General features: G+C 41.8%; 1 protein-coding gene across 4 annotated transcripts in view; it reads right to left on the bottom strand.

The window, feature by feature from the left end:
* aatk (apoptosis-associated tyrosine kinase) overlaps positions 1 to 24,706 on the bottom strand; it is an 82,168-nt gene that overhangs the window by 43,358 nt on the left and 14,104 nt on the right. For all 4 annotated transcript variants that reach the window (XM_004918564.4, XM_004918565.4, XM_004918566.4 and 1 more), the window contains one exon: positions 4,233 to 4,366. In XM_004918564.4, coding sequence (XP_004918621.2) covers positions 4,233 to 4,366 — 134 coding nt within the window. The remainder of the gene's footprint in view (positions 1 to 4,232; positions 4,367 to 24,706) is intronic.

Here is a 24,706-nt window from a genome sequence, read left to right as displayed (position 1 = left end):
TGACTTTTAGAATCCTATTTTTCAACAGGGAGTATTTTTATTATATAATAATTATAACTATATTGTATACAAGTTTTAGTGAGTCATGTGAATTACACCACTAAGAGTCTATTATAACTGGTAACATCTCTAAGCTCCATTTATAAACATGTAATTTAAAGAATATTTCTATGCATATGCCTAACATTGCCCCCCCGTGACTTAGCCTTTCCTTTTCCTTTAACTGTGTCAATAAGAACATATTTCTGATTGTATTAGACAATGAGTGCATGAAATGGAAATACTTGTTAATCACCTATGAATGTATGTATCTACAATTTCATAAATCCTGATGAATGAACTCTGCACTTATTGCTTCTATTCTCCATCCCTTGACAGGGCTAGACTATGATGGTAATGATTCTCTTTTGAACTATGAGTTAGCCAGAGACTTCTATAATCTGCCTATAACATGTGGATAACGGCACACTATTATATGATACTGTATCTCTAGCTTCCGCCACTTGGGAGTCAGTTTTACTGTGCATCATATTCTCAAAGCCCTAGAGGTGGCAGCAAAGCACTATTTGAGTCTCTCTGTTTCCCAGTTGGAATGGGATGGAATATACCACAGATCCAGCAAATAAAGAAACATATGGAATGCTCCTTCAGTAACTATTAATACAGCAGCATCATCCTTCCAAATCCATCTCAGTAGAGTTGCCATTTGTGCATTTAGCTACTGAAACTGTGGGCAGTACAAGGCATAAATTCCTGAGGTGCCCGTTGCACACTTTCTTGCAATAGAATTGTCGCTAAAATCTAACCTCTTCTTCAGCGTCTCCTCTCTATATGCGACTCCTTGTTCGGCGGAGCCAGGCCCTTTTATAAGGTTGCACCCGTGCGTATTGACGTCACACGCACGGGCGCAACCTTATAAAAGGGCCTGACTCCGCCGAACAAGGAGCCGCATATAGAGAGGAGACGCTGAAGAAGAAGAAGCAGCAGTAGCAGCATGTATGGAGGCACTGTGTATTGGGGGGACACTGTGTGTGGGGGGGCTACTGTGTATGGGGGGGCTAATGTGTATGAGGGAAACTGTGTGGGGGGGCTACTGTGTATGGGGGGGCTACTGTGTATGGGGCTACTCTGTATGGGGGCTACTCTGTATGGGGGCTACTCTGTATGGGGGCTACTCTGTATGTGGGGCACCTGTGTATGGGGGGGCTACTGTGTATGGGGGGCACCTGTGTATGGGGGGGCACCTGTGTATGGGGGCTACTGTGTATGGGGGGGCTAATGTGTATGGGGACACTGTGTGGGGGGGATACTGTGTATGGGGGGCTACTCTGTATGGGGGGCACCTGTGTATGGGGGGCACCTGTGTATGGGGGGGGTACCTGTGTATGGGGGGCACCTGTGTATGGGGGGGTACCTGTGTATGGGGGGGCTACTGTGTATGGGGGGTACTGTGTATGGGGGGCAAAGCTGATACATAGTTATAACTCACTTATAACTGACTGCCTTCTCTCTATATTTGTATTTTATATGTAGGAGTTGCTATATTGTTTTCCTTAGGTAGTACAATATGAGGGTATAGCACATTTGCGTCTGATCCCGCCATTTCATCTACTGTATATAAAAGGAGTATTTTTTTTTAAAATGGGGTGTGGTAATTGGGGCGTGGCCACAAAAGTGGGCGTGGCCAAAAAATTTGCAGCAGTAGCTGCCCTTCCTCTAAGTAAAACCCCTGAAATGATTGGCCTCCCTAGAGCCTGGTACAATCTGCATGGCAACGTTCTCCTTCAACAGTTTCACAAGACATTCCTTAGTGTCATAGAAACTGGCTCACCCCCCATTTCATATGGGAGTCATAGTTTTAATATTTAAAGAATGCAAAGACCAAGAGCAAAATTATTCCTAACAGCCAATATCTTTAATCAACACTGATGCCAAAATATTTTCTTAAGTGATGGTTATGCATCTGACTAAGGTGGCTACATCAGTAACATTAGTAACTCACCTTAACCAATCTGGGTTCATGGCCACAAAATTCACCTCGACTAACCTTAGACAGGTATACACCCAACTACAAACCCAACATAATAACTCTGTCTCTATAGATTCATCCAAATAAAGCATGCATATGGGAAAGTTGCTTGTTTTTGGGGATTCTGTCAGAATTCCTTAATCTAATGGGATGACTTTACATCCACTTGAAGAGTTTTGGCTTTGGAGCCAATTTTATCGGCTGGGTTAAATTTTTATATCTAAAAACCCTCTGCTCAAGTTAGGAACAATGACTTGCTGTCTCCCTCCCTTCCTCTAACACAGGATGCAGGGCTGCCCCTTGTCACCATTAATTTTTGCACTATGTTAGGATTTCATTTCGGCCCTCTGGAGGATAAACTGTTGTTTAATGCCAATGATCTTTTGTTATTCCTACCTACTATCAGGATTCTCTACCCACAGTGTTCCAGGTCTTACGGAACTCTCAATGACGAGCAACAGGAGAAGGTAACTGATTCTCTGTATTGACACTTAACATCTATACGAGATAGGATGGTCCAGGTATATTATCCCTGAGTCCCCCAAGGTCAAGATGCCAACCTGCATAGGAATGCCCACTACAACAAATTTATTGGAAGGAAGTGTAACCCTTTCTTGGCTGTAACAAGCCAACAGCACGGCTAGATAGGCCTTGAGCATGGGGTACACGTGACTCAATCCTTCAGGATGGGCCTTCGCTATGTGGAAGTAACCAAACGGAGCTATGGTGTAGTGCAACTACAACCCACTGTAGCTGTGTGCAGTGCAGAATAACAAATGGGCGCCAGAAGGTTCTTGCAGTTTAACAGTAGAACTGGTTTATTTTCAGCAACAAGCAACTTGCAGGGTTTTGCAATATACTCACACATCAGTTAGCATAGCAGTCTCTGAGGACAGCACAGAGAGGGTGCTCACCCGCTCCTCCCAACTCCCCTTGAGCCCGGGCAGGATCAGTGCCACCGGTTCAGTTGCTCACTCTGTGGAACAGCTAGCTGGATACCACACTCCTCAGGCCCCACGGCAACTTTGGATCAGGGTTCAATCTACCTGCCTCCTAGGTCTAAACTGTGGCCCTACACTAAGGCAACAGTGCCTGTCTGGAAGGGTACTCCCACAGCTACTTTCCTCTGAGCCAAACTGCTCGTGCTCTCTTCCCTCACTATCTCACTTTCCTAGAAAGTGCTCCACAAAACTTGCTATCTAACTGGTCCTCATTCACGGGGTCCCTGTCCCCGACTTCACCAGAGTGGCTGACCACACTCTGGGGCACATGGCTTTACTGGAGGCCTAGTCTTCTCCCTCCAGGCTCAATGCTCCTCTCTCTCAGAACACAGGCAGCCAAAGAGACAGACCTACCCCCTGCTAAGCACTATATCAGAGTGCCAGGGGAGTGGTCTCCCTATTAACCAATAATCACACATATGAACTCAAAACTGATACATGGGTCTTTGCCCAGTAACAGCACAAAACCAGGAAGCTGCAGGGTTTAAAGCCATAGGGACTAGTTAACCCTATGGATCCCTACAGAAGTCATTCAATATATGGAGGAACCTTGTCCTTTCCCAATTTTTTTACACCAGAAATATGTTTACTAGGGCTGGTAGAGGACCTTTTTCCACTGAATAAAACCAGGTCACTTTCTAGAATCCCACTGTACTACGCAAAGAAATTAGTAATCACAAACTGAATTGGTACTGCAGGGCCTACAGTAATACACTGGGTTAAATTCATTAATAACGTCCTATCAGGCTCACCTATGAAGCCAGGGTCTGCCAGGATAAATCTGAAAAAATAAAGTCCCCCTGGTTGGACATTCAGCCCACTGATGGAAATTACACCCATTAACAGTCTATGGAAGACCTGGCTGGATGCACGCCATGTTTGCTTTTTCATTACGTTTGCATGCAGTATCTGTATTGTCTGCCTGAGCAAATGTGCACCATTCCTTCTTGTTTATTTTCTATGTTGCTTATATCTCTTTCCTTGCCATGTTACTTGAAACTGTAACTTGAAAACATGTTTGGTGCTTATTCTCACCGTCACTTTAACTCCCTTGGCAGTTATTAAGCTCTTTACATTACACTGCATTGCTGGTAAAGGTGACACAAAAACGATCCTATCCACTTAGTCAGGATAGCTTGGTATATTTCTATATAGGACCTCCAAAACAGTAACTGTTTGTATCTATTTCTTAGAGCTCATACCTTGAAGCCAATGTCCCCCTTTTTGCAGCACAAACACGCCAGCATGAGGAAGATGAATGTGATGAGCCCGGAGAAGGAAACTGCCACCACTGCCAGGGAAGATGGCCAGGACAGCTCGCTCAGCTGAGTTCCGTCTGAAAGAGAGAAAAAGGCATATAATATCTGCTGCACCTGATCTTAGAAAGCAACAAACAGGTAAGAGAGGGGAAACATTGTAATCTATACAGGACAAGTATATCTATCCTCTTGTCACTTTTTATAGTATGTATTCTTTAATGTAACTTTACTTTGTATTTATTTATTTTGAATAATAAAATTGAAAAAAAAAAACACCCAACTCTTTCTTAAAAGCAGCCTGCCAGTATGATTGCTGTAACAAAATCTTTTTGTACCATAACATGAAACTCTCATCTTCTAATCTCAATGGATACCCTTGGATCAGCTGATGGCCCACATTACAACACTGTCAAGGGGAGGCGAAATGTTGCAATGATTTTGCATGATACCATGGGGTAAGGGGGTCTAGTGGGACCCAGAATCAGTTTTGCCTTCTCCAGGTGCTTTCTTGCACAATCTGATTGGTCAATTTACTTTGTATCGGTTATTTAAAGGAAAAGTATACCCCTAAACAATGTAAGGGGTCACACCCCACTCCAGATCCCTTCAATTTACTTTTCCAAACAAAATACTAGTGCTTTTTGTTATACTAATGTAATAGTATTTATTAATGCAGCCCCCCCCCCCCCAATTTTATTACAGTGACAAGTGGTGTAAATAAAGGTGTCTTTATATCAACTGTACAGAAGAAGAAAACTTAAATTATCAAGATTTCCAAGGGCCCAAATTCCTAACAGGGATGTAGTTGGACTACAACAAAATACAAGAATAAACACCCCATAAAAGTCTATTCGATTCAATTATCTTTAATAATGTACTTGTGCAAATTTTACTTATCACACACTCCCAATATCATTAAAGTGACACGTAGTGAAGGTAGCTATACAATCACTAATGGTATTGTAACTAAATCAATTGACAACAAGGTCACTTGTGCTAAGATTAATCACAAACCCATAAAAGGCCATTAAATATTCTTTAAAGTTCAATTGGAAAACTAATGTAAAGGAAATTAACAGAAGGGTGGAGATATCCCAGAGAAAACTGCTATCTCAATTTTTTCTAACTAATCCCTAGGGATACAATCAAGCTGGAGAAGTCAGGACACCCAAGGCTTTGGTCTCAAATGTAATTTCCCTATATTTCAATTGGAGAGGCTAAGTTAATCTATAAAACACACAAATCCTGGGTAGCTCAGAGATAACAAAGACTAGATAAGATTTTTGGAATTAAAAAAAGGCTCTAGTCTCTTAATTACTTATTTTAGCATATTATTATCTATCCTTTCCTCCATTTCTTCTGTTTCTTCTCATATAGAAATGAGTAATGGCCATGGTATAGGCACACAAATCAAATGGTTGGGTGAGCAGGAGGGCCCGCTGACATCTGGGCCCCCCGGGAGTTTTCCTGGTATCCTGGTGAGCCAGACGGACACTGGTACAAGTATATGATCTATTATGTGGAATGCTTGGGACCTGGGATTTTTAAAACAAGGGACCTTTCTTTAATTTGGATCACAATATTTAAAATTTTCTAACATTTTCGTTATGTATCACCCATTAAAGTGGTGGTTTTCTTCTCCTAAGTGCTTAGTTGACAATAATAATCCTAGAAGACATACATTAGAATTATTTGCAAATACAAAACTTAGTTGGAACAACATCTGATAAAATGTTGCTGTTCTTGGAGCACAAGTTGGGTCGTTCCAAGGAAGTCAGCAGCCTCCCTCCTCCTTTTTTCGTATTTCTGTATTCCATCCTGATATGCCTGAATTCACATAGCCTCTAAATGTGCTGTGAGCTTCCAGCTGGCTGTGTCACTGTCAGGAAAATTGGGGGGGGCGCTAGAGCAAAGAGAGGGGAGATCATTTGGGAATTACACTCCGCCTGTCCCTTTGGAAAATTAAACACCAGAGGCATCCAAGATATCCTGTAACTTCACTTACCAGATTAATCCAATCAATTAAACCCTCAACCACTTTATTTGTAATCTCCTCACTGCCTAAAGCACCAGTGCTCTGCCCTCTGTCCTTATGATTTCAAAAGCAAAGGGTTATATTAGTCTATAAATCCTGTATTGTATATGCTGACGCCTGACAAGCACCTTCTGTTAATGTAATCACTCTCATTAGGAGGCAGGGAATGTGCAGTACCTGAATCCCTCTCATCGTGCTATTCATATCTTTGTCTTGTACAAAGCTGTTCCATACTATTAATGGGAATGTGATGGAATACAAATCTAAAATGCATAATAAAAGCAAATGTAATTCTAAGCAAGTCATGATTATACAGGTATAGGATTCGTTACCTGGAGAGGCGTTATGCAGAAAAAGACTTAAGCTGGTCATCCACGCGCCAATATTACGGTACAAAATATTATGGTACGATATTTGGTGTGTGAATGGTGGATTGACGGGGTGACCAATATCGTGAAAGCCTTGGATATCGGTCATCTCATCGATTGGGTGGGAGCAAAGGTAAGTGTTTAGGGCTGAATCACCACAAAGGGGGAGAATTACTATTGTTTCTACCTCCATATCTGACGAACGTTAGTGAAGGGTACGAGTGGAAAAGATCGTAATTGTAATGTGTAAAGCCACCTTAACATCAAAATCCCCTGAACAATTTTCCAGGCAACTATTGTAGCATGAGTGCATATAAGGCTGTTTCACTTTAAGTCTATAAGGGGCAGTTCCAGGGCCTTTGGAGGCCATTAAACATGGAGCTCAAACACCCTGTGTGCCATTGCCTATAAAGGTCTGTTAATCACAGAGTATGCAAGGTATTCAGCAAACTAAAGTCTTGTCTGGAGCAGAGCTGACTGCTGCTAGATAATTTCTATGGCGCATTTAGTTGGAATCAGCAGTGCAGAGAACAGCAAAGGACAGACAGATACTGTTTTCTTTAAAGGTAATGGAGCTCGCAATTTTTTGAACCCTTTAAAATTTTCTATCTACATCATCTGATGAATGTGACCTAAAACAGCATCTGATTTTTAGTCCTAAAAGTAGATAAAGAAAACCTGGTGAAAAAAAATGAAACAAAAATGATTATATTTGGTCATGTATTTATTGAAATAAAATGATCCAATGGACATGTAATTGGATCATTTTTTTAATAATGAAATAACGCTCAGCATTTTGAGACTGCCATATTGATTCCTATGTCACAAATGCATTTCTGCACATGCATGATATTCCCTGCTGTGTAATGCTTGCCTCATACCTCCCAACATTTAAAAAAAAGGAATGCTGCTCATAGCACAGCAAATTTGTTCGACCACTCCCATTTTTGTGACCACACCCCCCCAAATACCACTCACATTTTACAAAATTTGGCAGGTTATTTAAAGTATGAACACTTTTCTGGGGGTTTTGGGGTCTTGTTTTATGTGTTATAACAGTTTTGCCAAAAAAAGGTGAAACTGCCCTTTAAGAAGTCTCCCTCAAGAGACCGGCCTTTTTTGGATACTGGATCATTTCACAACACTATACTTCAAGGCTAATATCAAATAATAGTATAGCAGTAAAAAAATGAAGATTTGTTTATTAAAGTCTCTACTTTAATAAACAAATCTTCATTTTTTTACTGCTATACTATACTATACTAAAGCAATTGCTGTTTTGCAGAAAGGTTTAGATAACGGGTCCCAGATAATAGATCCATGAATCAGTCTGGTTTTCTTGGAAGAATTTCCAAGTGTTTCAGCTGGAGTACTTCTTGCCTACTAAACTCCATTATTGTGGTCTATAAATGTCTGTATTTGCATATATTATTATTATGCAATATGAAGATATGAATAAAGTAAAGTAAATCTGGTCTGTGGACAGTTCTGCAAATGTTTTACTATATGAAGGGGCTGTAGGAGGGAAGAAGCAAATAAAGTATATTATAGACCAAAGTTGTAGATATCTATATATCAACAAAGACTAAAGTTCATCACATGCCTTGGGACACACTACATTGTCCTGTCACATTCCCCTTTAGTCTTTTTCACTCACTCAGAAACAAGGGATTAATATTTTGAGTACCATTTCCTGGAATTAGAAGCCCCCAGTTAGGACTAGAAGTCTAGAAGACAATGCAAAGGCTAGCTTCTGATATTAGAATTACCCCTCCCCCAGTGTCGGACTGGCCCACCAGGATACCAGGAAAACTCCCGGTGGGCCCAGGTGTCAGTGGGCCTTCCTGCTCCTGATCATTTGGCCTGTTTCATGGTCATTCCCTATTTCTGTATGAGAACAAACAGGTTCAGAAATAGATGAAAAAATAGATCCTAGCATGTAAATAAAAGAGACTAGGAGAATAAAGTGGTTGAGTGAGGAAAGGAGGAAAAATAGTTTGGAGAGGGGGCCCATGGTCTAAGGTTTTCTGGTGGGCCCCTGGGGACCCAGTCCGACACTGCCCTCCCCTACATTCAATTTACTACTATGGTTTGCATTGGTGTATATGTACAACATTAGCAGGTAAAACTGGGAGGATGAAAACAGGATAGCAAAGGTAATATTTGATACATATCTATCCCTTTGCTTTACTCCGCCAACTAACTAGATAGGGAATGAGGTTTTATTAAGGGCACAAGAATGAGAGACATGGATCAGCAAAGATCCTGTGGGTGAAACCAGCCCATGTCTTTTCTCTCCGTCACTGAGCATTCTTTGTGCTCAACACTGTAAAACCACCTCTCTGCCACTTATTTGTATTCGAGATGGAGGGGGAGATGTTTTTCCAGACTGCAGCTGTGACATTACAATTCCACCACCAGGAACAAGTGGTGTAATTAGAATGATGCACAGGAAGAATAGAAGCATTGATAGAAAAGAAAGAACATAGTGGTGTGGAATATAACCAAGTCAGCAACAGAGGAGCTTGAATTGTGTTTGTACCACTGTGTAAGTGCACTGACTAGTCATGTATCTCTAAGGGTGGCTTATAATAGGCTTTTACACATTTGTATTGATATAATATCCATTATATCATTGAAATGAGGGAATGTGGGTCTGCTATAGGTGCACTGATGAAAAACTGTTACTGCTGCCAAAATTCTAAACTGATCATTACAATGCCCTTTAGTTAACAAAAATGGAGCACCAATCCCATATTTCAGGCAAATAAACAAAGAATATTCCAATAGTTTCTTTATTCACTACCACAGCCAGGAACATATTGGGGTGCAATGACAGGCCTTGATCACCTGACCAAGAGCAGCAGAGCTTCTGCTGGTAGTTTCACCAATGCTAGCCAGAGCATGTTTTGATTCTCAGTTCCACACATGATTCACAAATAATAAACGTATTCTTTGTAACAGAAGTTTCAGGCCTGGTGTTTTAATGGAATGTACAAGTGCAAGAAGTGATTAAAGTTGAGGGGTCACCCCTACATGCATTTTTCAACATTTGTTAAACAGCTCCCAAACTATTTTGCTTTTGGATTCAATTGGCCATCTGCTGACCTACAAACTGCCTAATTCCATCTGCTTCTGTCTTGTACAATATCCTTCTCTGCTGTGTATGACTTCTACACCTTCCTGAAAATACACACAACATAAGGGCACATGCTGTACTATACAAACTTGCAATTTTACCTTCCTTTATTTTAAGGAACTGTTCAATTCCTCTTTTACACTTTTAAGTATACCACTGCTTGGTTGCTATGTAAGTGACCATAGCAACCAGATAGCTGTAAAAATGTAAATAAAGCACACAAAAGAGACACCAAAGACCAGCTGTAAATATTCTTGCAATGACACTACCTTATCCTGTGGGTGGTAATCTTTGTTACTGAGTTTCTTATGCCCTGTTCTACTGCTAGAACATTAATCTGCTCTTATGCACTGCATGAGCTACACAAAACCAAGCAGGCAATGACATATCTGTTGATTTTCTTTTTTTGTATACACAACTGCAGCATTATTGTTGGGGAGGAAATATCATTTAATTTGCAAGGTTCAAAGGTAAAAGAGAAACCATGGAAATTGGACAATCTGAGTGCAAAACAAGGCACAAATTAACCTAGGAGCCATTTAACCTGAGATCTAATACTAAAAAGAATCTCAGTGCTGCATATCAAGCAGATTTGTTCAAGAAACCAAATATATGTGGCAATCTGTGAAATAAGTGAAATATTAAATAAGCAGTTTTTCCCACTAGCAACAGTGCTAAGGCCCTGCTATTCTGGAGTCTGAAGGCTGTCCCTAATTTCAGCACCACGGACAGAGCCTCATTGTGCAATGGTTTGAAACCCCTCCCTCTGGAATGCAATGGGTTAAAATGCCAATAACACAAAAAATGAATGTAAATATAATGTTCTGTTATTCTATACAAATTGAGAGCCTGCTTCAGAAGCATTTTTACACTTTTTACTGTATCAATAATGTACTGTGTAGCCATGGGCAGGGCTGGAACTAGGGGGTAGGCAGAAAAGACACGTGCCTTGGGTGCAACAGTGGGGAGGCACTAGGCATGTACATCTCCTCTCGCCCACCCCCCAACCTTGTCCCTACACTGCCGATCATCCCATCCACTTTGTCAACATGTGCCCACGGGCCATGGGAGCAGTTATTCAAGTAGGAATTGGGTTAAAGTATGCACAGAAATAACACATTTATACATCTACATTTATACACCTAGAGCAGTGCTGTCCAACTGGCGGCCCGCGGACCCCCCTCTGTGTGGCCCCCCACCTGTCTGGCTGCTTTGATGGCTTACTCTTGTGTAAGCTTTAAATGGTATCAGTACTGTGATTAACTGCCCCCCCTGCATGGTTCTCACCTCAGATTCAGGCTGTAATCCCCCTGTATTGTTTAAAAATGTAATCCCCTGTGTTGTTCACACCTTTTAGTTTCTGCACTGTTCACCCCCTGCAGTGTTCACACCTCAGGCTCAGGCTGTAATCACTCCCATTGTTCCCCTGTTCACACCTCAGGAGCAGTAGAAACCCACAAATAATCCCTGCACACTACAAAAAGAACATATACTGAGGTGGTACTGCAATTATAAAGTTTTTTAATATATAGTTATTGTGCAGACTGTAGGAGCAGTGCCAGCATTGTGTCACTGTAGGCTGCCTGTGTGTGCCATACACACAGGCATCATAGGGCAAGCAGAGTATGGCACACACAGGCAGGGTAGGGAAGGCAGAGTATGGCACACACAGGCAGAGTATGGCACACACAGGCCAAGTATGGCACAAACCAGCCAAGAATGGCAAACACAGTGAAAGTATGGCACACCCAGGCAGGGTAGGGAAGGCAGAGTATGGAACACACAGGCAGGGTAGGGCAGGCAGACTATGACACACACAGGCCAAGTATGGCACAAACCAGCCAAGTATGGCACACAGGCAGGCAGAGTATGGCAGGTTTTTGCTGTACTACAACCATTAATATGGGTATGGTCATGTGATAACATGGGTGTGGTTTCAAGTGGGTGCGGTTTCAAAAAGGGGAGTGGTAAAAACTGGCTTCCATTATCGGCCCTCCACCACGCAGGTCAGAAAAATTCCGGCCCTCGGTACAACAGAAGTTGGACAGCACTGACCTAGAGAATAGGTTAAAGTAAACCTTGTCCATGCAATTAGCAGAATTTGAATTTTATCATAAGGTTACATGTAGGGATGCACCAAACCCCCGAACCCACCCCGACGGATTCTGCCGAATCCCGAACCAAATCGGAATCCTAATTAGCATATGCTAATTAGGATTTGAAGGGGTTCAAAATCGCTGCACGCGTAGTTCGTGGCGCAAATTCCCCCCCCCCCCCCATCCATTGAACTCTTTCCGGATGCTAATTAGCATATGCTAATTTATGCTAATTATGATTCGGTTCGGCCGGGCCATGGATTCGGGTGAAACCAAATCCTTCAAAAAAAAGCCTGGATTCGGTCTGTAACTGATATGTAGACTCTATGGGCATGCTGGTGTTTCCCTGTCAGTGCCATAGACTCTACAATCTATGAGACCCTTAAGATTTTAACATCTTGACTTAAGCCCTGAAACTATTTTTTATTCATTGTAGTATCATTGTAGAGTGCAAAGAGATGTGGTATGCATTCCCACATTAGGAAACCTTGCATGTAGTGTATGTATGTACTAATACTCAACTGTCCAGGACTCTGGCCTAACTAGAACTGACTAGACACTTTTGATACAAACTCTTATACTACAGACAATGGTTCAATTTCTCGTGACCCTGGACAAGTCATTTAATGTCTTCCTAGCATACTTAGTGCGCCTCTCATGGCTACCTTGATTGCTGTAAAGTGCTTTGAGTCCCATGGGGGAAAAGACATATGTACAGGTCTGTCATCATAGGCAAAATCTGTTAGGACCTCCATTTGTAAACATATATATGTAAACATATATATATATATATATATATACGCAGTCAGGATGACAACAGTCCTTCCAGCAGGCACTTGGTATATGGCCTAATACATGCACAGGAGACAGGGCAAAATAAATCAACTCTTTAGGAATACAGTCAAGACTAAGGCAGAGAAGTCAATGTAATTATAAAGTGAGAAAATAGGTACAGGTATGGGATCCCTTATCCTGAAACCCGTTATCCAGAATGTTCCGAATTATGGAAAGGTCATCTCCCATAGACTCCATTATAAGCAAATAAATATAATTTTAAAAAATGATTTCCTTTTTCTCTGTAATAATAAAATAGTACCTTGTACTTGATCCCAATTAAGATATAATTACCCCTTATTGGGGCAGAACAGCCCTATTGGGTTTATTTCATGGTTAAATGATTCCTTTTTCTCTGTAATAATAAAATAGTACCTTGTACTTGATCCCAACTAAGATATAATTGGGTTTATTCAATATTTAAATGATTTTTAGCAGATTAAAGTTATGGAGATCTAAATTACGAAAAGATCCCTTATCCGGAAAACCCCAGGTCCCGAGCATTCTGGATAACAGGTCCCATACCTGTACTTCACTACTACTCCAAATATTCAAAAGACAATTTAAAGTTCCCTATTTTAATTCAGGTTCTAAAGTGCTACCATATTACATTAAGCAGCATCAGTTTCTAAAGTTAAAGTGAATGGGGCACATTTTAATGAACAATTGTGCCCACCCCATTGTCATGTACTATATTGTTTGTTTGTCTCAGCTAACGTGTTCTCGATATATATCCTAAGCAAGTCCTAATCTATGTCTGATACTCTAGGTCAGGGGTGTCAAACTCAATTGCACAGGGGGCCAAAATTCAAAACATACTTTAGGTCGTGGGCCGAACTGGATAAACATTTATTGAACACACTAAAATTCAGTTGTCTTTATATCATTTTATCAGAGCTGGACACCTGGCATCTTTTTTTGGTAACAAGTTTGTTTATGTACCTGAGTCAGCAGCCATATTATTGCCCCATGTACCTGTGCGAGCAGCCATATTATTGCCCCATGTACCTGTGCGAGCAGCTATATTATTGCCCCATGTACCTGTGCCAGCAACCATATTATTGCCCCGTGTACCTGTGCCAGCAACCATATTATTGCCCCGTGTACCTGTGCCAGCAACCATATTATTGCCCCGTGTACCTGTGCCAGCAGCCATCATATTGCCCCATGTACCTGTGCCAGCAGCCATATTATTGCCCCATGTACCTGTGCCAGCAGCCATATTATTGCCCCATGTACCTGTGCCGGCAGCCATATTATTGCCCCACGTACCTGTGCCAGCAGCCATATTGCCCCATGTACCTGTACCAGCAGCCATATTGCCCCGTGTACCTGTGCCATCAGCCATATTATTGCCCCATGTACCTGTGCCATTTGGCCCCAGTTTGTACCTATGCCAGCAGGCAGCAGCAGCCAAAAAATCATATATTGGCCCCAAATCATCTCGACCTGTGCCAGCAGCAAGCGCCAGAACTCCCCGGTTTCTCCTGCTTATATTTTCTCTCCACATTTTGTGACGCGCCAGCTCTGTCTATCTCTGCCGTTTGAATGGCGGTGTATGCGCGCGCGAACCCCTACTGCGCATGTGTCACAGCGCCAGTGCGATTAGAAGAGAGCTGCATTATGGGATATGTAGTTTATTGTGTGGCGCTTCATATCGCCGGGCCATTAAAAACAATAATAATAAATTGGTCTCGCGGGCCGGATATAATTACATGCCGGGCCGGATGTGGCCTGCGGCCCGGGAGTTTGACACATATGCTCTAGGTAAAAGGTTATATTCTATTCTTATTTCAGTTCTTGCTTGACTGTAAATGATCTGTTAGAAACATAATTGTGCTGCAGACATGCTGTGGGTTCTTATTTTGGCTCCTGTGCCTGACAAAGTGTCAAGGGTCCCAGAAGCACTATCATTTGTGTTATCTTGTAACAATGCAATGGATATGTGTGGTGTTACAAGCAGCTTTCAGTTATTACACACAGGTTTAGTCACGGAACTGCATAGCTTGTCTGTCCTTAGCATACTCACAAAAACAATTAGAACATAGAACAATTCTTCCTTTCCTTGTAAACATTGCACTTCCTTCAAACTGTCTGAGCCCCGCCCCCCAAGCACTTAGTCTCTCCCACCCCCCTGGAGAGGAAGGCTGCTCGTGAGAAGAACACTGGAACAACTGGAAAATAAAGCAGCCAGCTGAGAGGGCAATAAACGGAAGCATTCCTCACATCCTACAACAGGATAATAAAGAGTACAAGGCCAAAGAGTGGCAGGGAACAGCACTATCAAACCAAAACACTTCGACAAAAACACACAAGGACACACTGTTCTCACCTGCTAGAACATCTCCCCTCACAGTTATATCCAAGAACATATAACCCAAGCATTTCTGTGTCACCCTTTATGGGAGGCCAGTTAACTAATTAACACATTTTAGGTGTCTTACACATAACAACTTAAAATACCCTACATTCAATGATAGCATTTCATTTAATGGACCTTCCCATTGTTTTTGTGGTGTTTGTAAAACTAAGCCAGTACTTATTTGTAGTTACAGAGACAAGTTCAAACCTTTTGTGTAACCCCTTGCATCCCTGGCTCACATTAGGAAAGGAACATTTGTGCCAATCTCTGTAGATACACACATACATACACAAACATGCATTTATATACATAAAAGGGTAACCCTGAGGAATACTGTAGCCCTGGATATTTTGCATGTCAAAGAATATATAAGGGACTCTTCAAGGGCTGAAAATAGGAGTAGAGAGAAGAAGCACAATCCTAGTGAGCCACTATTTTGGTCATGATTGTGTCTGCTTTTGTGCCAGTTTCTCAGCCTGTTTCCATTCCTAAACAGCCAAGCCTGTAGCAGCCTCTCTGTCTCTTAGGCCTGAACCCCTGTTTGCTAAATCCAAACCTCTTCCACTGTGCCAGCAATCCTGCCTGTGCCAGTAGTTCAGCTTCCAGCCTCTGAGGACCTGTCTGGCCTGGCTTTCAGGCCTAAGGACAAAACTGCCTTGGCCTATGGACCTGTCCTCCCTAGTAGCTCTGTTGCTCCTCCTGTTGCTGCTGTCCTGGGCAGTCCTCCTCCAGGACACTGCACCCTGTAAACAACTTAGTGTGTAGCTGGGAAATGTATGATTTCTGGAAACTGATGCTGAGTTTCTTTGTCTTGTTGGCATATGAAAAAGCAACTCATTCACTACCTTTTGCCTCTAGAGACAGAATACAAATCTTGAGTACCTACATATGCTGATCGGTGTCCATTTTGTGATTACCGGTATTACAAAAAATACAGCTATTAAGCTGATTCATCTCGTTCTGCATGACACATTTTAATAAATAAACATTTTCCATTCTCAAGTCAACATTGCTGAGAGGTTCAGCATCCGTGCTGGGTATTTTTTGTGGCTGTGTTTCTGCAGCATCATGTGGGGATCCTATACATTTTTTCCCTATTACATAGGTCAGCGTTTTTCAACCACTGTTCCGCGGCACACTAGTGTGCCGCGAGATGTTGCCTGGTGTGCCGTAGGCAGGGCACCAATGTACTAGGGGGGCACTGCTCTTGGCACCAATGTACTAGGGGGGCACTGCTGCTGGGCACCAATGTACTAGGGGTGCACTGTTGCTGGGCACCAGTGTACTAGGGGGGCACTGCTCTTGGCACCAATGTACTAGGGGGAAACTGCTGGGCACAGAGTTAAATTTTTTAACATTTTCTAATGGTGGTGTGCCTCGTGATTTTTTTCATGAAACAAGTGTGCCTTTGCCCAAAAAAGGTTGAAAAAAACTGACATAGGTTACAGTCTGAGAAATCCTGGGGATCATTAGGCACAAAGCCAGATATCTACCACCCAAAGTAACCTCTTGAAGTACTCCCTGCCTAAGGGAATAAGCCTTATATAACCATATACCCTCACCATATGCTGGCAATATACATTCTGACCTGTCCCTGTAATTGTGTCTACATACGTTTATCCCAGTGTCCAGCATATTTTAGATTGGGTAACATACAGGTAATATTATCAAAGGTCTTAAGACCTACAGTATTTTTAATCTTTCACTTAAGGACCTTTGCTTTGAAACAAAACCACTAAAGATTGTAAGACTGGATCAAAAAACTAAAGCAAAATTGATCTTTTCAAGTGATTTTTTGAATTCTGTATATATTTATGCTAAACTTTGAGGGAATGTGGAATATTAGCCGAAAATTAAAATTTTCCTGGCTGGAAATCTGTATGAATTAGTAAAGGGGCTATATAAGCTTCGCTGAACTTTGACAGCCAGAAAATATGTTTAGGCCCCTATAAATGAAGCAGAGACATATCACTACAAAGCTAAGTGTGTCTGTGAGTTCAACTTGTATCTGTTTTGTGTTTGCCAACTGCAAAAAATGCAGCATGTTGTGTTTAAAAAGATACAATGAAACACTGCTGCAATAAACACAAATCTAAACACACAGAAGCACAAACATGCACAGTATAATGGAATGGAGTTAATTAGCTGATGTGTTTGAAAAAAAGACAGACAAAAAACACCAATATGTTAGACCGGGGGTTCTCAAACTTTTTTAACAGGGGGCCAGTTTACAATCCCTCAGACTATAGTTAAAAAAAAATAAATGAATAAATTCCCATGCACACTGCAAAGCTCTTTCATAAAGATATGAAAGAGCTTTAGGGCCTGACTGGCAGCATTGCTGGCCTGCTGTTGTGTTGGCAGCTAGTAGTAACTAGGGGGCCCTGCCCTGGGCCTGGCTACTACCTGTTTGCGTAGTAATGGTGGCTTAGCTCATCATGTCCTCATCCCTAGGTACTACCTGTCTGCGTAGTGATGGTGGCTTAGCTCATAATGACCTCATCCCTAGGTACTACCTGTCTGCCTCAGCGTAGTCCTTGGCCCCAGCGCATCACATCACCACATGACACCAGCTGGACAGATCGTTACCGTTGGCCGGTGGGACCCGGTGACGTGATGAGCTGGGGCAGAGGACAACACCGAGGCAGACAGGTAGTAGCCAGGGGTGAGGACACAGCAGGGGTGGGGTAAATGCCCTTGGGGGGGGGGCGTATCCAGCCCGCTGGCCGTAGTTTGAGGACCCCTGTATTAGACCCTTTAGGAAGGATGTTACTTGGGAAAATAATTCCACTTTGAATTGAACTCACTGCACCATCTCACATCACAGACACTTTAACTCATTTTGTGAGTTACCCTGTTTCCCCCCCACACACAATCACCTGTAGCAACAGACGCCTCCCTCACCCTGTCATTTGCACCTAAATTAATTTAACCCCACAACTGAAAAGGCCTAATATGCAACCAAAATTACCTTACAACCAGACACCGATACAATAAGAAATAAAAGAGTACGGTAGCATTATTCTAACCAGTTTTTTGAAAAAATATATTCTTATTACTAAGGATGCCAGATTCCTCTTCTACCGCCAACAATACAAAAAAGTTATTCTAGAGAAGGCACTGCATCAGATTAGCAAATGCACAAATGGATTATTATACATTAAACTGCAGGGCAACAGGAGCAAATTCCGCACTGCAGATAATACGGGTAGCCTGGTTGCAATCCCCAGCAACAAGAGTTCAAGAATCCCACAATGCAATGGGCCAAGGACACAAACAGCTCTTCCAGATATATTTATGGCTCCTCTTCCTTTTCTCTTTCTTTCCTTTCCTTTCTCTTTAACAATTTCCATGGCCTCATATGGCAAAGGATTTGTGTACTGTTCTGTATAACACACAAAAGAATAAATAAAACCTTTTTAAAAGGGATGTGCTTTGTATTTATTTATCTTGCTTAAAGCCTATGGGATGTTTGCTTATATGTGTATTGCTAAGTAAAACTATGTGATCTTTCCACTGAAGGTTATATTTAAGCATGTTCATTGGATTCTACGGATAATATTTTATTTCAGCTTGGCACAGGCACTCTATGGCAACCCAGTAACAAATTAAAGTATGAGTAAATAAAGTATGAGTAAAAAAAGGTTTCTTACCCCAAAAGACCAACTAATTTCCAATTAAACCATATGCTTTCAATAACTGAAACTGGAAGGCTATGAGCTTATATTAGTCTTATTTATTACAAATTTCTGATACATTTCTTGATACATTTGTGGTCATTGTCATATACCAGGGGTCCCCAACCTTTCTTACTCATGTAAGTCAAATGTAAAAAGACTTGGAAAGCAACACAAGCACCATAAAAGTTAATGGAGGTGCCAAATAAGGGCTGTGATTGGCTATTAGGCAGTCTCTATGCACACTGTCAGCTTACAGGAGGCTTTATTGGGTAGGAAACATGTCACCAAGTCAGGGATTAAATAAAAACTAACTGGCTTGGGGGCACTGAGAGCAGCATCCAAAGGGGTTGGTGAGTAACATATTGCCCCCAAGCTACTGGTTGGGGCTCACTGTAATATACAGATACTGACATGGAAAATTATCTTTTGAACCCATACATGGGGGGCGGAAGGCACCATCTTGATCAAGAATTGTTACATTCTAATCTGGCCATTTGCATGTGTCTGGGCAGGTTTCCTCCCATAAAAGCATACAGGCAGTCTAAATGGCTTCTGATAAAATTGACCATAATATCTCTGTATGTGACAGAAAGCAGTGGTTGTTTCTTCTCATAACTAGGTTACAGATATAGTAAAGTATCAGAGTATCAGTCATTCAGCCACTGTTCCAAAAATATCACAAAAAGAAAATATCACCTTAAAGAAGACATATGGCATAACCAAAACAGTCTCCAATCTTGTGCCCAAAATTAATATTATCATTAAAAAAAGACCATTTTATTGGAGCTCCCTATAGAGCTTCCCTATAGCCCTTGTCCTTGTTTCAAATAAGAGGTGGATGTGCTCTAATGGTCCCTGCCAAAAGCACAGGAGGGGGATAGCCCTGCTGAGACAAGCTTCAGTTCCCTCTTAGGTCCACTTACCTGCTGACTGGTTTCTATCCTACAGTGCAGTGTGCTGAGGGCGGCTCCCCTGCACAGCCTGGGAAAGGAGGCAGCAGGAAGTGACAAATGGGAAAGGGGGGTAAGTAGGGTTTTGGGGAAAATGTTCAATAAATCAAGTTCAACCCTCTTTTCCAGAGAAAACAACCCCAATCCTGACAGTCTAACCTCATAGCTTAAATCTTTCATCCCCTTTACCAGTTTAGTTGCAGTCTCTGCACTCTCTCCAACTCTTTAATATCCTTGTTAAGGACTGGAGAAATGATTATAATGCACTGGCACATTCTTGAGTTTCACACAATATGTCTCCTTTAATTGATCTTCAAGCTGGGTTTTCAGGTGCATCTAAATGAGTAAATAGATACTTTCCCCAAATTTTTCTTTAGCTGGGTTTTAGACTGAGCCCACCCAGCCACTGCTGCAAGCCCTCTGAGGGAGGGGTACTCCATATTTTGGTAAGCACTGCCGTATATTTTAAACTGCACTGAGGCAGGGACTTTTGTGAATAAAGAACAAACTCCTTAAGGGCTCTGGCACACGGGGAGATTAGTCGCCCGCAACAAAACTCCCTGTTCACGGGCGACTAATCTCCCCGAGTTGCCTTCACCTGCCATCCCACCGGCGACAATGTAAGTCGCTGGTGGGATGGCACACACGGCGGCGCGATTTCGGGAAATCGCAGAAAAAGACTCGCGAGGCTGTTTCGGTGATTTGCGCAAAATCGCGCTGCCGCGTGTGCCATCCCACCGGCGACTTACATTGTCGCCGGTGGGATGGCAGGTGAAGGCAACTCGGAGAGATTAGTCGCCCGCGAACAGGGAGTTTTGTCGCGAGCGACTACTCTCCCCGTGCACCAGAGCCCTAAAAAGCTACATTTTTGGTACAATGTATGTAGCACAGTACAATTGTACCGTATCATGATTATCAGATTGTGACCAGCAAGAAGTGATAAAGTGAAGGATTTGATAGGCCCTGTACCTTTCAGATGAGGGGAGAGAGAAATATTTAGCTATTGCTTCTAATGAGTATGCTCCTCTAGGAGTTAATATTGATCCTAATGAGGTGAAGCCCTTTCGCTTCCACCATGTAAACTGTGACTGGGAAATGCCTGGAGGAAATACATATATTGGAGCAGCTGGTATATGGACCAAAAGTAGGTAGATCTCGAAAATCAAAAGTAATTGTGCTTTTGAGGCTACATTATCCCAAACAGATAAAGAGTGAGAAAGGCATCTGAAGCCTGGTATTTTCCTTTTCTTTTTTGGGGTCCAAAAGTAGGAGGAGGTGATATATGGGAAGATATTGGCATTTTCAAGATCTACCTATCTGTAGAAATGCTACAATTTCCTTTAAAAAATGTATGAAAAGTATAAAAGTTTAGGGAATAAGCTTGAAAAAAATATATATTTTTAACAAATGGTAGAAAGTACAGGGCATTAAAAATATATGAACCATGTTGATGGTAGTGCTTCATTTTCTTTAAAAATGAATATTGGCCTTCAGTTATCTGCTTCCCTGCAATACACTTCTCCAGAGTGTCTGTCTGAGAGCATATTAATGTTTAATAGGAGCATGGAGCCTCTGGCAGACATCTGGAAGCCCAAGGACTTCTATTAGTGTGCACTTTCACTGTAAAATGGTCAACACATGAGAGGTAAATCTATAGAAGGTCAATCACAGAACTGTAGGTAAATAAACAGAAATATTCAGACGCGGCACCAAAAAAATGACACATAGCCTCATTTAACTTGCTATAAAAAAGCCAACAGCCAGAGCTTCTTCTAATATCTTTTTTGTCCAACAATTATATTGTGTATGTGCTTTAAAAAAACCCCAATAGGAAATGAACAACAATGCTTTATTTGAGTTTTCACACACATTTTTTTGGGTGCACTACATTTGATCTGCGAGATGACTTCACACAAGAAAGATTTGGCACTATATAGTCTGCTTGAAAGAAATACATGAATTTTGTTTGAATACCTAACGTGACCCTAATTTAAATATTCAATATACTAATTAGCGATGCTCCAAAAACATAATTCGTCAAATCCATACCCTATTTAGATATTCAGACTGGAGAAAAGAAATGAAATCGCCTGGTTTTGACTAGTCAGCTTTCTGCCTGTCCCACCTCTATAGCCTGAACTTTGACTAAGAGACTCTTAACCCCTTGGATACTAAACATTTGACTATTCTATCTTGCCTTAACTCTGCTTCCTCCTTGGTGCCAACTTCAACCCAAGTAAGGGCCATGCAGGCCTTAACATTATCCCTATTTCCCCTTCCATTTGCATCTCCGACAGTGTGATCCAACAAGTCCCATATGCCATCAGCCAAAACTGTTAGAAATTGTTAAAGCAGCAAAGAAATATCAGCAACTAATGTATCAGACTGTCACAGCTTAAAACAGAGTTTGGTGACTCATAAGAAACTTGTAAGAAACTCATTCAAATTCTGATTTTTAAGTCAGAATTTAGGCTCTTCAAGTGCAAAGGCCCACTAAGGCCCTGCTCTGGGGAGGGGTGGGACCACACCAATTTGGCCACCTAAGGGTGGCAGCAGGGGCTGAAATGCCCCAGGTTGTTAAGGATCCCTGGGACAAAAGATGGCAGCAGGGCACTCCATGAAATAGTATCCAGGGGCAGTGCACTTTTCTGTGACTTTTTTCGTTCATTCTTTTTTCTCCCACCTATAAAACCTCTTAAACTGTCTGTGCTCGATTTGGTGAGTTGCACATATGGGAACAACCTAGGAATCTCATGGGGTGCCTGGGGTGCCTAAAGGTGGCCATACACATTAAGATCCACTTATCTTCTCTCGATATCCCCCACCTATGGGTGGGCAATATCGGGCGAATTCAGGCTAATTAGGTCATTTGGCCCTGGGGCCAAACATATGGGAACAACCTAGGAATCTCATGGGGTGCCTAAAGGTGGCCATACACATTAAGATCCACTTATCTTCTCCCTATATCCCCCACCTATGGGTGGGCAATATCGGGCAAATTAGGGTAATTTGGTCGTTTGGCCCTGGGGCCCAACGATCGAATCGGAACGACGGTAATAGGCGCAGTCGGTTCGGGGGCCATATCAACGAGCCGATGCAGTCCCCGATCCAACTACATTTTTTAACCTATCCGATTGATATCTGCCTGATTTCAGGCCAGATATCAGTTGGGGAGGCCCGTCGTTAGTGCCCCTACACGGGTCGATAAGCTGCCAAATCGGTCTAAGGCAAGGGTCCCCAACCACCGGTCTGGGGACCGGTGCCGGGCCGTGGGCTGTGCTGAACCGGGCCACCTCTGGTCCCAGTTACCTGTGATCCCAACTCCCCGATGTGTTACACAGCCATGCGAAGACACAACAGCTATGCGAAGCCCAGGAAGCTTTCTACTGATCAGGACAAGGACCAAAGTACTTTATTAAGCTGTATGCAATAATAATAATAATACTAGTGCATAATATAACATTTAATAATGACATTTACATTACCGGTATATATGTAATAATTAAATTATTTACTATGCAGTAGTTGTGCCCCACCCCTGGTCCTTGGAAAAATTGTCTTGCTTGAAACCGGTCCGTTGGGAAAAAAAGGTTGCGGACCACTGGTCTAAGGGACTGATACCGGCAGCTAGAATCAGCCTGTGTATGGCCACCTTAAGTCCTTCTTACCTCCCATCTATAAAACCTCTGAAATTCTCTGTGCTTGATTTGGTGAGTTGCACATATGGGAACAACATACTAATCTCATAGGTACAAGGAGAAAAAAACGGGTGTGCTTGTGTGCTTTTGTCATGTTCCCGGATGCAAAATTTTTCTGGAATATGACAAAAGATGGCAGCAGGGAACTCCATGAAATAGTATCCTGGGCCAGTGCATTTTTCATGGAAGACAAGCACCAGTCCAGAGTAAGAGTTAGCAATTAAACTTAATAGGGTGTGCCTAATAAATCGTCTCCCCCTACTGACTCTTCCTTTCCTTGTGCTTTACTGTAACTGCATGGTTGCATACATAGTGACTAGGGTTATTTACTCAATTCTCTGATTTTAGTCATGATTTAGTCAAAATAATACAGATCTGCGATAGTCAAAATAATACAAATCTTCGATGCCCAGAATTTCTATACTTTCACCTAAGCATGATGGGATAATTGCGTTATTAACACAGGAATCACACTTCTGTGTTAACACTGGCTTTCATTATACCTTGTGTCTTTCAATTACTTGAGAATTGTCTTACTTTTGACAGTTATCAGTAGTTGAGTAGCAGCTGAGGAGGAAACAGACTGGAGATCCCGAGTTTGAATGGTTCACTTCTAACCTAACATGGGCTTAAAACTATGCAACAATAACAGGAAAAAACTACCACCTATTTAACCCACAAGTTGTTTAACTTAAATTTTTTATTTATATAGCACTGACATATTTCATGGCACTTTACAAGTGATGGGGCTTTACTAAACCGAAATTTTTTCAGGTTCGGCTTTTTGTCAGCCAATAACCCGAAAAAGTCGCAACTTTTCTTAGATTTATTAGGCGACAAAACTGCGACAATTTCGAATCTGAAAATTCTCCATTTAAAACCTGTGTAGATCATGTAGAAGTCAATGGCAGAATTCCCTTTTACAATTGGAAGATATTTCTTTGCTTCATGGTTATAGAGGTTTTCGGGTTTTTTAATGTTGGCTTTTGTATGGCAATACATAAAAGTGGTGGTTATCATGACTTTTCCGTGACTTTTTTGTTGGTGCTTTATTAGTTCACATCTTTTGATAAATGACTGCCATGTTTTTCATGGTTTCAAACAAATATAAATCAGAAAAAAACAAGTTTTAGGGGCAGATTCATCAAAGTACGAGTTCGAATCCTGAAATGGGTAAAATTCGGATTAGATACGATAATTTCTGATGATTGGAAATGTCATCAAAATGCTTACGAAAAAAATGTATTAGTCACGA

Source organism: Xenopus tropicalis, chromosome 10, assembly GCF_000004195.4.
Source record: "Xenopus tropicalis strain Nigerian chromosome 10, UCB_Xtro_10.0, whole genome shotgun sequence".
NCBI classification, from domain to species: Eukaryota; Metazoa; Chordata; class Amphibia; order Anura; family Pipidae; genus Xenopus; species Xenopus tropicalis.
Note: the sequence above shows the minus strand (reverse complement) of the source record. Positions and strands in the feature narration are given on the sequence as shown.